The sequence below is a fragment of the Chionomys nivalis genome, chromosome 4 (genome assembly GCF_950005125.1).
Source record: "Chionomys nivalis chromosome 4, mChiNiv1.1, whole genome shotgun sequence".
NCBI classification, from domain to species: Eukaryota; Metazoa; Chordata; class Mammalia; order Rodentia; family Cricetidae; genus Chionomys; species Chionomys nivalis.
In genome coordinates this window covers 75940494-75954172 of record NC_080089.1, presented here as the reverse complement: position 1 = coordinate 75954172, position 13679 = coordinate 75940494, and the positions used below count along the sequence as shown (strand labels likewise).

General features: G+C 36.7%; 1 protein-coding gene across 2 annotated transcripts in view; it reads left to right on the top strand.

The window, feature by feature from the left end:
* Tinag (tubulointerstitial nephritis antigen) overlaps window positions 1-13679 on the top strand; it is an 81513-nt gene that overhangs the window by 61660 nt on the left and 6174 nt on the right. Inside the window, exon 10 of one of the 2 annotated variants that reach the window (XM_057768171.1) lies at window positions 7467-7512. The exons of the other annotated variant lie outside the window; for it this stretch is intronic. Within the exon in view, the coding sequence (XP_057624154.1) occupies window positions 7467-7512 (46 nt within the window). The remainder of the gene's footprint in view (window positions 1-7466; window positions 7513-13679) is intronic. 2 annotated transcript variants of the gene reach the window in all.

Here is a 13679-nt window from a genome sequence, read left to right as displayed (position 1 = left end):
CCAACATCTGAAAGTGTGTTCTGACTTTGATACACTGTTGTGGTAAACACAAAGATACATTCAAACATACATGGATACACAGACTTCTGATGCGATCGAGTACTTGAAATAACAGTCTTCTAATTTTTTGATGCACTTATGATTGATAATCAATGGCTTTTGAAAGAAAAGTTACAAATATGTAAAAGTAACTATAAAACTATATAATGGCATTGGAAATTGAACTCTTTTCTCTTGTTAACTTATTCAGTAAGCTGCCCTGATTTGGAACAAGAATACATATTTGAATTCTTATTCTCATTTGAATAGCAGAGAAAAGGGAGATGATTAATGCAATTACCACCCAGCCTCAGACAAGATTGAAAGAAAGAAGAGTTGTTCCTCAGATTTTCTTAAACTTTCTTATCACAGATTTGTTTCATGTGCTTATGACAAAGAATATAAAAGCAAACGAATATTCCAAAAACCCCACCAGAAGCTGTTGTGTGAAGCATCTCCAGGAGAGATCAAAACAATGACCCATTTACTTGAGATAGACAATCAATTACAGAACAAAATAATGAGACCACTAAAGTCCAAATTAGTGAGCCAATGAGTTTATAGGGGTTGCTTACAGGGGCATGAGTGAGAGCTTCCTTACAGAAGCAAGGACAGCTCAGAGGCAGCTACATCACTGAAGTCCACCTCAACCTGACTGACAAATTATGGAAACTGCATCCCTGGAGCTCACTGTGTGACCTGCAGGCAACCTCATAGGTCTTAGAGCCTCTTTTAGGCAGTTCAGATGGTCATTCTTCCCTCCTTCAATACTTTTTTACTGCTTCCATATTTTGGGGAGAGACCTTGTTAACCTTGGTAGTTTCAGGAACCTCCTGAGACTTCTGAGTTGTTTACTTCCTGAGTCTTACAAGTGTTCTCACACCATCCTGGAAAAATGTTTCAATTGAGAGAAAATTGCTCTAAAACAAAGGCCTGTCATTTTTAGACAAAAGCTTTGCACTATGTTATAATTGTTCTTTTAATCATTAAATACCATTTGTACAAATGGACAGATTATAAAATATCTGTATAATTTAAGTTATGTGTTTTCTGGGAAAGCTTGTCCTATACAATTTTGTTTTGATTTGGAACTCTGAGGATGAGATTGTACACATTAAGAAAATATTAGTGCAATGTCAGAGAAAAATAAAATTTTATTCTCACAGCCTATCACATTATATGAAAAAGAAAGTCAATGTCCTTTATTCCATAAAATCCAGTGTTGTATAGGATACTCCACAATTGAGATGTTATGTGTTCATAATAAAAAAGGCAACATAAGATGACTGTGGTGGTGTATGGCTATAATTCCAAGCAGAGGCAAGATTTCTCCCATGGAACTTTCTTTGCATAATGAATTCCTGACATAGCAAAACATTGTCTCAAACGAAAAGAAAGAAAGAAAGAAAAGGAAAGAAAGAAAGAAAGAAAGAAAGAAAGAAAGAAAGAAAGAAAGAAAGAAAGAAAAAGAAAGGAAAATACAATACCTTAAAGAATATGAGATATGGTTTCCTGGTTCAACTTTTCTACTTAGAATTCTATTCAGCCAGTCATTATGCCATCAAGTGGATGATGTAGCACAAGTAATAAAAGCCCAGAGACAGATGTTGGGATTCAGCCTGAATGTCAGAAAGGCAAAATAGCCAGTCACTGGCTCTTACCTCTACCTCAGTCTGAAATGGAGATCCTGCCTCTAGTAATCTCAGAATGAGGCTATGTCTGAGAGCTTTCTCCTAGAAATGGGTTTAAATGTGTACACTGCCTGGTTCATATGATAAACCACTGTGGCTCCTGGTATTAGAAGTGTGTGTCACAACTGCATGGTTTGTAAGGCTGACCAGAGGGACTGTTTTCCTTTTAGATCTTTAGGCAAACTTTATTTATTAAAATACAAATGAAATATCCCTACAGGAAGATTTGAATAATACCCACCTCAGGGAATTAGTTAAGAAGAAAAAAAAACACAATATATTTGAGGTTCAGTTTCTTTAAAAATTGTTACAAGTATATGAATTCTTCTTTGTGCCACTAGCGCACAAATAATGACATGGGGACTTATTATTAATTATGAAACCATGTCCTTACCATAGGTTTGTTCCTAACTAGTTCCAACAACTTAGATTAACCCATATTTTTAATTCACATTCCTTTGCATGACTCAGTACCCCATCTCTCCATACTGACATCTCTCCATGCTTCCTCCACATTGGTTGGGAACTCCTTCTTGTACCTAGATTTCTCCTCCCATTTTCTCTCTTTCTCTCTTCCTGTATGTCCTATAATGTGGGAGGTGATGTATGCTGTGAATATGTTATTGCCATAGGTTAATAAAGAAGCTGCTTTCAGCCAGTGGCTTAACAGAGTAAAGCTAGGCTGAAAGAGATATATAGAAAGAGTAGGCAGAGTCAGAGAGAAGCCGTGTAGCCACCTGTGGGAGACAGATGCCTTCACAGAAGATGACTGAAACTTTGCTCATAGGCCATGACCTCATGGTGATGCATAGATTAATGAAAATGGGTTAGTTTAGGATATAAGAGCTAACCAGAAATATTTAAGCTATTGGCCAAATAGTACTGCAAATAATATAGTTTCTGTGTGTTTATTACAGGACTGGGCAGGACAGAAGCCTCCCCAACAGTCCCACCTATACTTCCTACCTAGCTGTTGGCCATTCATCCTTTTATTAAACCAATTAAGCTAATCACAGCAATATATTTTCATACAGTACACAAATATCACACAACATTCCCCCCTTTTTGTCTAAATCAAAAGGAAAAGTTTTAATTCTAAATAGTAAAACTATATACAATAAGGACAATTATCAGATGAGAATTACATTCATAATATTCAGTCTATTTGCTTTTGTACAGAGAAAACATTCTATTATCTATTCTATCTTGGTGAGTCAAAAGTTTTGTACCTAGTTTACTTTCTATCTTACCATATATTACCAACTCCAAAGTACCTTTTTAGACCTTAAAATATTATCTTAAGTAATCAACTTAAGTTTTTATGTTTCTCAATCTTACATAATTTATACTTTTGCAATTTTTTTTCTGAATTTTGTAGCAAAGTAAACTGTAACTATAAATATCTAGTATTTAATCTTATCAAAGACCCAAAAGCGATATAATTTAAAAGGATTAAAAAGGAAGTACAGAGTAAACAACTTCCAAAACTAAAAAATGACAGAGACATCTGACTTCCTTGGGCAGTCACCCAAGTTTCATCTGCAAAATTGGTGCTTCCATTTTCATCCTACAAGCCTAGAACTCTTGACAGACTTTTCTGTGAAGCAGGAATTTTGAAGAGTTGTCCTACCTTGTCTTGGCAAAATTCAACAAACTTACTGTTTGTACAATTTGGACAGCATATTATTAGCAGTAGAGGCAAGTTCAGTTTCTTGACCAAATGGCTAGCTTTGCCTCATTGAAATCAAATTCTATTTGGAGGCTTTTCAATGCCCAGCATCCTTTTTGAGGTAAGCTTGTGCTGCTAGGAGCAGATGTGTTGAAAAGCCTTATGCTATTAAAATATTTTAAATGCCAGATTCTGTATGTCTTTGTAATGTTTGAAGTCAATCTATCTATTTAAAATATATCTCTGTTTGACTTCGAACAAATACCTAACCTAAATTTGATTATTATAGATGACTATTAATCTGTTTTTCTTTATTATCCTAAATAACCTTCAAGGATTAGAACTATACATTATGTTTTTAAATGAGCTGCATAGGTAATATACCTTAAACAAGAAATAGGAGCACATAATACTATATAACAAAAATAACCTTCAATTTGCATTAATCTACAAAGATTCATAACAGTGTAACAGATTAGAGAGTAGAGGTCATGCAAATGTAAACACAATAACCCACTTTTATCCTATCATGTCTATGCTGTATCCCCCTCTTTTCCCTTCAGAAAGAGATCCCTGAATATAATCTCCATTGTTCATCTTTTTTCTTGAGCATGATCAGTAATAACTTGTAACCAACCTCCATAAATTATGACAAATATCTATAACTAACCATATGACCAAAAATCACCCACCCAACCTCTTTGAAGTGTGGTTGTCACTTTCTCTAGACTGCTTCTTGTTGTCTGGGGTTGATGGCATCTTTAGCAGACTCTGAGAAAACTGGGATAATGGTCAAGTCCTGGGAGATCTGGATGTATTATTTTTGTTTGGTCTTTGTGTTATGAAAAAAATGTAGAACTTAACTGATGTTTTGCTTAGATAGTCTGTGAGGCTAGACCATCTCAGCTAGAAGCTTTGAAGTTGCTTTAGATGTAGAGTTTGAGGCAATGGAGGCATTCTGAGAGGCTGGATCATCTGGGCTACCTGATTTGATTGGTGTCTGGTCCCTTTTTTTGAAAGAATAATTTTTTTTCATTTTTATTTTTTTTCATTCAAAAATTTACACTTCCTCCCCTCCTCCCATTCCCCAACCCCTTCCCCACATATGTTCCTCCCTCCCTCTCCCTTCTTAAGAGAGGGCAAGGAACCCTGCCCTGTTGGAAGTCCAAGGCCCTCCTCCCTACATCCAGGACTAGGAAGCTTTGTATCCAAATAGACTAGGGCCCCAAAAAGCCAGTATGTGCAGTAGAATCAAGTCCCAGTGCCTTTATCAATGGATTCTCAGTCAGCCCCCATTGTCAGCCACATTCAGAGAGTCCAGTTTGATTGCATGCTCATTCAGTCCTGGTCCAGCTGGATTTGATGAGCTCTCATTAGAACAGGCACACTGTCTCAGTGGGTGGACCAACCTCTCACAGTCCAGAATTCCTTGCTCATCTTCTCTCCATCCTTCTGCTCTTCAACTGGACCTTGGGAGTTCAGTCTGTTGCTCTGATGAGGGTCTCTGTCTCTATCTCCATCCATCGCCGGATGAAGATTCTATGGTGATATTCGAGATACTCATCAGTGTGATAGTGGGGCAAGACCAGTTCAGGCACCCTCTACTCTGCTGCCCAAGGACCTATCTGGGGACATCCCTGTGGACACCTGTGATCCCCTCTAGAGCCAAGTCTCTTACCAACCCTAAAATGGCTCCCTTAATGTAGATAGCCTCTTCCCTGCTCCTATATCCACCCGTCCTCCATCTCTTACCTCCCACTCCCCAAGCTCTCTCCAGTCTTTCCTTTCTCCCTTCTCTCTCCCCCCTCTCCTTCCCCCAACCCCACACCTACCCCTACCCCCACCCCCACGCTCCCCACTTTTGCCCGGCAATCTTCTTTGCTTCCAAATTTCAGGAGGATCTATATATGTTTTTCTTTGGGTTCACCTTGTTATTTGGCTTCTCTAGGCTTGTGAACTATAGGCTTAATGTCCTTTGTTTATGGCTAGAGTCCACTACTGAGTGAGTACATACCATATTCATCATTTTGGGTCTGGGTTATCTCACTCAGGATAGTGTTTTCTATTTCCATCCATTTGCATGCAAAATTCAAAATGTCATTTTTTTTTTTTTACCACTGAGTAGTACTCTAATGTGTATATATTCCACACTTTCTTTATTCATTCTTCCATTGAGGGGCATCTAGGTTGTTTCTAGGTTGTTACAAATAATGCTGCTATGAACATAGTAGAACAAATGCTTTTATAGTATGATAGGGCATCTCTTGGGTATATTCCCAAGAGTGGTATTGCTGGATCCTGAGGTAGATTGATTCCCAATTTCCTGAGAAATTTCCAAAGTGGTTGCACATGTTTGCATTCCCACCAGCAATGGATGAGTATTCCCATTACTCCGCATGCTCTCCAGCATAGGATAACATTGGTGTTTTTGATTTTAGCCATTCTGACAGGTGAAAGATGGTATATCAAAGTTGTTTTGATTTGCATTTCCCTGATCACTAAGGAGGTTGAAGATGACCTTAAGTGTCTTTTGGCCATTTGAACTTCATCTGATGAGAATTCTCTTTTCAGTTCAGTACCTCATTTTTTAATTGGGTTAATTTTTTAATTTTTATTTATTTATTTATTTATTTATTTGTTTGTTTGTTTGTTTATTTATTTTTGATTTTTCAAGACAGGGTTTCTCTGTAGCTTTTTGGTTCCTGTCCTGGAACTAGCTCTTGTAGACCAGGCTGGTTAATTAGAATTTTCATGTCCAGTTTCTTGAGTTGTTTAAATATTTTGGAGGTCAAACCTTTGTCTGATGTGGGGTTGGTGAAGATCTTCTCCCATTCATGAGGATGCCTTTTTGTCTTAATGACGGTGTCCTTTGCTTTACAGAAGCTTCTAAGTTTCAGAAGGTCCCATTTATTCATTGGTGCTCAATGTGGGCACCAGATCTAGTATTTACCCAAATTGTTCTAATATTAATAAAAATTCAAGAGTCAGAAATTGAGATAAAATCCTGATAAATCCAGTGAATGGCAGAGGGGCAATCGGCTGACACTGCTCTCCACAGTTTACCCATCTAAAACCCATGAAGTCTCCTCCAGCCCCTCTTTCTCTCTCCCTCTCTATTGGTCTTCCACAGTCTTCCAACAACTCTATGACTAATCCCAGTCAGTCAATCCTTGTAGTTTTACTGGCACAGCAGGGTGGCAGTGCAAACAGTTCTGCTACAACAGTTACATGCTACTGGGAATCTAGGATTCAGTTACCACATGTGCACATATATACAGAAATTAGAAATGTTAATATTTCACTAGGCAGTATGTGTGTATGAATATTTTATGTAACGCCTCCACCTATAACAATTATTCACATTTTCACTATACTTTATACTTTAGATTGTTTCATTTATGATAGAAATACAGCAAACTATATGAAAACATGGGAACTATCTGGACCCAATTGACCTCGGACCTGTTTCTAAAATTCTGTCTGAGGGTGATATGTAAGCATTGTCTATCCTGTCTCCCAATGTTTCAATGACGAACTGAGACACCATTTCATAAAAGTTCATTCTGGGGAACTGATGAATTCATTGGACTTCCCTACAGAGCATAGGTGAGGGCTTACTTAGAAGAAAATCGGCACTCAAACCCCAACCCCTGTACCTGTATAAGCCTTTTGCAGCAGGAAGGAGGGTGTCTGTGCAACATTGATGGAACCCCTGTGTTTGTGCTTTAGTCCACATGAAAATGGGATCAACTTTTTCAAGGGGCCTCAGTTGACTGTCTCAAGCTGGATATTGCTTGTCTCTGAGGCCATCATTTATGACAGGGTCTTTCTCTTTTGGTAGATAAGTTTAATTTCATGTCATTTGGATAAAGATCACTCTATACTGTTCACCTAAATAATGTCATAGTGAAGAGGAAAGCTATAGTACCAAATTTTTGGAAGTCAATGATGACATTTTTGTTGTAAAACACATAAACATGGAAAATACAAAAGAATGTCAGCAAAATCAATGTTCTGAAGGAACAAACCAGATGAGCTAACCAATTAATCATTGTTATTATTTGTAGATGGGGCACAATGAGAGGAGCACAAGGGAAGAAAGAAAAATATTGGGTATGTAAGGCCTTCCAGTAGAATTCTGACTGTGAAGTGAAAACCAGTTCCTCTTTTCCCAGGTTCATATTATGTAATCACAGCCTACAATGTTTTCCACACATTGGACTTTTCTTCAGCACAAAACTAATTATAACAGTTTGTACTATAATAATTGTTTTCTTCAAGTCCAGTGCTTTCAAGTTGTAAAAGAAGAATTTGATTTTATTTCTTTCAAATTGAGAATCAACAGGACAACAATTTGTTCTGTTATCATCTAGATAGAACTAATACTTGTACTTCATTCATTGTTGTATGCATATCAACAAACTTAAGGCTTTTCCTACATTAATATAATTTCTAACTACTATATTGTATAATATATATATATAATATATACATATCTTATTGAAGTTAAAAGTGATTTTTGTCTTTTTGTTTTGTTCTTTTGCCAATTATAACACACACATCTGTCTTCACTGGGAAAGTGTTAACATATAGTCTCAAAAGTAACATGGACCTTTACCAGGTTTGTTGGCGAATGTCTATTATCTCAGCACTTAGCTAGGATAGGAGTATCAAAAGTTCATGGTATCCTTGGATACAGAGTGAATTAAAAATCCAGCTCAGGTTACAAGAGATCCCGACTAAAAGAAAACTACTTTCAAAATAATATATCCTAATAAGATACAGGTAAGGTTGGAACATATTGATGAAAATAGTTTTATAATAAATGCAGCTAATTATCCTGAACTTATTTTTAAGTTTTAAAAACTTCATTGTTATTTATTTATTTTGTGAGTGTGTGTTTATATGTATGGGCATGAATCCTCCATATCAAGCAAATGACTATCAGAGGACAATTTGCAGAAGTAAAATTTCTCATTCAACTATGTTGACTGCAGAGGCCAAACTCACTCAGATTATCAGGCTTATCAGCAAGTGGCTTTACCTACAGAAGCAGCACACACATACACACACGAGAGAGAGAGAGAGAGAGAGAGAGAGAGAGAGAGAGAGAGAGAGAGAGAGAGAGAGTTTTAGTCACTTTTCTGTTTTTGTGATAAATCACTACATCCAAAGCAACATATATATATACATTTAATTATGATCTCAATGTTAGAGTCCAATACTTTCATGGTGTTGAGCATAGTAGCAGGTGTCAAGTTGAAGTAGTGTCTGAGAGGTCACATCTTGAGACACAACTACAAAATATAGAGAGAGACTGGGAATAGTTCAAGTCTTTTGAAACCTCAAAGCCCATTCCCGAGGACACACCTCATTAAACATGGCCATACTTACTAATCCTTCTCAAACAGTTCCAACAACATATGGGCATATGGGGCCATTTTTATTTAAACCACCACCCTTTGGTTCCCATAGTTTATAGACAAATTATAACACACACACACACACACACAATGCATTTAGTCCAAATTCAATATTCCCCATTCTCTTTCAGAGTCTCAACACAGTATAAGTTCAAAGTCTCTTCTGAGACTCAAAGAACTCTCTTAAATGTAACTCTATGAAATCAAAAAAAGCAAATTATATCCTTCTAACATATAATGACAGAGAATATGCCATTCTAAAGCGGAAGACATGGTAAAGAAATATTGGATCAAAAAAAGACTAAACCTAGCAGGGAAAACTTCAAATTCTGTAGCTCCGTGTCATTTCAAAGGACTTAGACCATTCTACCCTTGCAGTTTTACTGGTCTAGTTCCACTTCTTGTCTGAAACTCTCCTTGGCAGATGTCTCAAGGACCTGGTATCTACAACACATTGGATTCTCCAATCAATCTAGTTTATACTTTCAATACTACTTAGAGTCTCCATGGAAGGACTCCCCTGCCATGAACCTGACCCCAGAAGTTCTCCTTTATGGTTAAGGAAGATTCCACAACCCTTTACCCATGTGTCTTTCATGATCCTTATGCCAGAACATGTTGACAACAAAGCCAAATTTGACTGGATTCTTGGAATGGAACTTGGACCTCTTGAATCACATTTGAATATGCTCCCCTCTGTTGTTTATTAGGTGCAGGAAAATTTTCAGATCTCTCCTTTGTACGACTTGGAAGCTTAGCTGGATGGGTGCTTGCCTTGAGGGCACCCTTCCCTTCACTCCACTTTGAAACAGGCCTCTCTTTAATTTTCTCATCTCTTTCAGCACATGCCTTGACTCCAGCATAAATTTCCTGTTGCTGGAGTTCTTTTCTTTCTTTACTTTAATCCCAATCTCTCTCTCTCTCTCTCTCTCTCTCTCTCTCTCTCTCTCTCTTTCTCTCTCCCTCCCTCGTATATCTATCATCTATCTATCTATCTATCTATCTGTCTGTCTGTCTGTCTGTCTGTCTGTCTGTCTGTCTGTCTATCTATCTATCTATCTATCTATCTATCTAATCTATCTAAGCATGATTTCTCTTTTGTGTAAGATTTGTATAAGGGTAATTACTAATAACCATGCAAAAGAGTTAATATTAGGCTCTCTTGAGATCTCCTCCACCAAGGAAATTAGATCCACATTTTAATTTAGCCTCAGGAAGATTCTTAAAACAAGGGCAAAGGGCATCTATATTTTTGGTAAAAATATTGCAAGATTGGTCTCTAGCCTAGTTGCTTCCCTGCTAAAGCCTTTTAATTGAAATTCCATAGTCTACATTGCAGTCCCTGATAGCAACTTGTATCTCATTTACTTTTCTATTGATGTGAAAAAATCCATGGTCAAAACAACTTATAAAAGAAAATATTTAATTTAGGGGCTTACAGTTTCAATAGGTTAGAGTCCATGATGGCAGGACAAAGGTACACAGCAAAAAAAGTCTGACAATTTACATCTTGATCCACAAGTCCAATTTGTAGGCAGAGCGAAAGAGAGAGAGAGAGAGAGAGAGAGAGAGAGAGAGAGAGAGAGAGCGCTCTAGACTTAAAATAGAACAATGCTTTAGAAACAAAAACCCAACCCCAGCATTGCACCTCCTCCAAGGCCACACCTCCTAACTCATCCCAAATTATTCCAACAACTAAGTATTCAAATAAATGAGCCTATGGGAGCCAATCTCATATAAACCTCCAGCCCAACGACAGTTCTAGAAATAAAAAAATCTATACCTCAGAATCTAAATCTAAATGGGCAGAGCAGAATGAATATAACATACAAGTCATCATTGGGAATTGCACTCACTGAAAGAATTTTTTATAAACTTCTTCTAAAATGATATTATTGTCTTATAGTTTAAAACACTGTGAAGGAAATGTTATTTTAATATTTGCAGTTAAGCTCCTATGTTGAGATTCTTATAGAATGAATTTTTTTCATAATATATAATATTTCATAATAATATAATATTTTAATAAGGCCATGTTTTGATGTAGTTGATTCATAACAGTTATTAACATATAACATTGGATAGTATTTGCTGAATGGTGGTTAAGAAATATACACTGGAAAAAATATAAAATCCTCTCATCTTCTTTTTAATCTTTTCCAACTGAGTGTCTATAAGTGGCATGCATATGGATGCATGCACAGATATATATGCCAACATGCATATATATGCACACATATATACTCTCAGATTTTTACTACATGGGTTCCATGTGTGTATTTGTGTATATGTCTGTGTGTGTGCGTGTGTGCTCATGTGAAGGTGCGGAGGTCTAAGGACAACCAAAGTGTTGTCCCTTTGTTGCTACTCTTTGAGGGGTCAGTATCACTCACTGGACTGGAATGTGCCATTAGGTATTAGGCTCCAGGGATCCACTTATGTTCACTCAGCTAACACTGGGATTGCATGTATGCACTACTACATCAGGCTTTTATAATACGGTTTCTGAGGATTGAAGTGACAGAGAGCAGAGAATTTCTGCAGTTACTTTCAGGCGAAAAGCAGTTTTATTCTTTCCTGAAGAATAAGGGAAAATAAAACATCATTTATTACACTGCCCTGGCCTTTGACAATATGAATACATCTTTTCAAGGCCTGGAAAAACACCAGATAATGTCCTCTAATACTGGCTTTGTATCTTCTGGCATGTAAATACTGGGGGAGATAATGTTATGTCCTTGGAGACTAATTCACGACCTTGTCTGAGCAATCACTCTGACTCTGGAGGAATAAGAGAAGTGTATTGCCCATGTGCATTGAATCAGTTAACTTGGCAGATGACTGCAGATTTAATCCCCATGGTATGTGAAAAGTAAGGTTTCTAAAAGTAAAGGCAACCAGTCCTTTTCATTTTATTATACCCATTTTTGGTTTATCAAGGTTCTTGGATATTTATTTTTATTTGACTTTGCAACATACCCTGAAATACAAAATTTTCTGAAGGTTTATGTGATGTAGTTTAAAAATATTAACATCGTAGTCCTTTCTTCTAATAGCAGTTGTTGGGTGTTTTTCATTGTTGGGTAAAATGTAGTAGATATCAACAAGTCAGGAACAAAGCTAAATAAAAGCAACAATACAATTCTTTTATTTTTCTATTTTTTTAAAAAAAATAGATTCTTTCCCATACAATACATGACAACCACAGTTTCCCTTCCCTCCCCTACAACTAAATCCCCTCCCCTCTTCTCCAGACCCACTCTTCCTCTGTTTCCTCTTCAAAATGATTAGACTTCCAAGAAATAGTCAAGCAGGATACAATAAAGCAAGGCGAAAGTCTTCCCTCTGAGATGGAAAGGACTACCCGAAAGGAGGAAAACAGTCTCAGGAGCAGGCAGAAGAGTAGATACACTCCCATTCCCACTGTTAGGAGTTCCACAAAACACCAAGCGAACAGTCATAACATATACGTAGAGGACCTACTACAAATTTTAAACATATTTTATTTTTCAAATGATAGTTGAATGAATCTCTGACCTTTTCCTGTGATCTGGGATTATTCGGTAAGTCTAGGCTCAGGCTGAGAACTGTTTTTGCAATGGGTAGAGAAAGCATTATTGAGAATGTGAATCAACCTGGACTGAAGTCTAGAAGGATCAAAAGCTGGCATCTGCCCCCGCCCAATGAAATAATAACTGAGCACTGGAACAAAGTTGTATGTCAAGAAAGCGGATGGAAAATCTGGACAAATTCTTCAGTGTTTCAGGATCCTTTGTGAGCTGACCATCTTGGAATACTTGAAGCCACATATGAATTGAGTTTAATAAAACTCTTGTCTCTGAGCAACTTAAGCTTCATAATGCTGAACTGATAAGTCCTTTAGCATATTCTCCTATGTACAGAAAGGGGATGCCTTGTGGAAAATAAACACAACACCAGTGTTTCCAATTGGCATAATGTAACACATACTGAAAATTAACAGGAACAAGGGAAATTACAGCCAATATTCAATAGCAGAAAGTTTTCAATATAATTAACAAATGATACATAGAATATAGGTCTTAAAATAGTCACTATAAAACACTTAATGAAATATTGAAGAATTAATCTGCAAGAAAATTGAAGTTTTTTATTTCATACAGAAGATTTTTAGTTCTGAGTTTCTTAATTTCTGAACAAATGGGGTTTCTTTTTTTTTAATTCCTGAACAAATGAAATCATACACAGAAAATCCTTTCTTACATCTATGTCTTGTGAGATACTGCTTATATTTTCTTCTACTGTTTTCAGGTTTCATACTGAACTCTTTGATCCATTGAAGTTAACTTGTATGCAGATTGATTGGTCCAAGTCTAATCTAATGCTTCTCCAGGTAGACATTGAGCTTTCACAACACCATTTATTGAAGATGCTCTTCTCTCCAGTGTATGTTTTTGGCATCTTTGTCAACTATCAGGTGGTTGTAGTTATGTGTAGCAATGTTTAGATTTCTTATTTTGTTCCATTGCTCTACACGTCTGTTTTCTGAGTCAATACCAGACTGTTTTTATTACTATCACTTTGTAGTATGTCTTGAAATCTGGAATGCTAATTCCACCAACATTGAGTATTTTGCTAAGATTATTCCAGATATCTGGAGTCTTCTAAGACTCCATAGAAATTTTAGGACATTTTTTTTTATTCCTGTGAAGAATGAAATGAGGGCTGAGAGTGGAATTGTACTGAATCTGGAAATAGCTTTTGACAGAATGGTTATTTCCATAATATTAATTCTACTAATACATGAGAAGTCTTCCCACTTTCTAGTGTTCATTGTGAATATTAATTTAAGATGTGTTACATTTGTTTATACTGTGA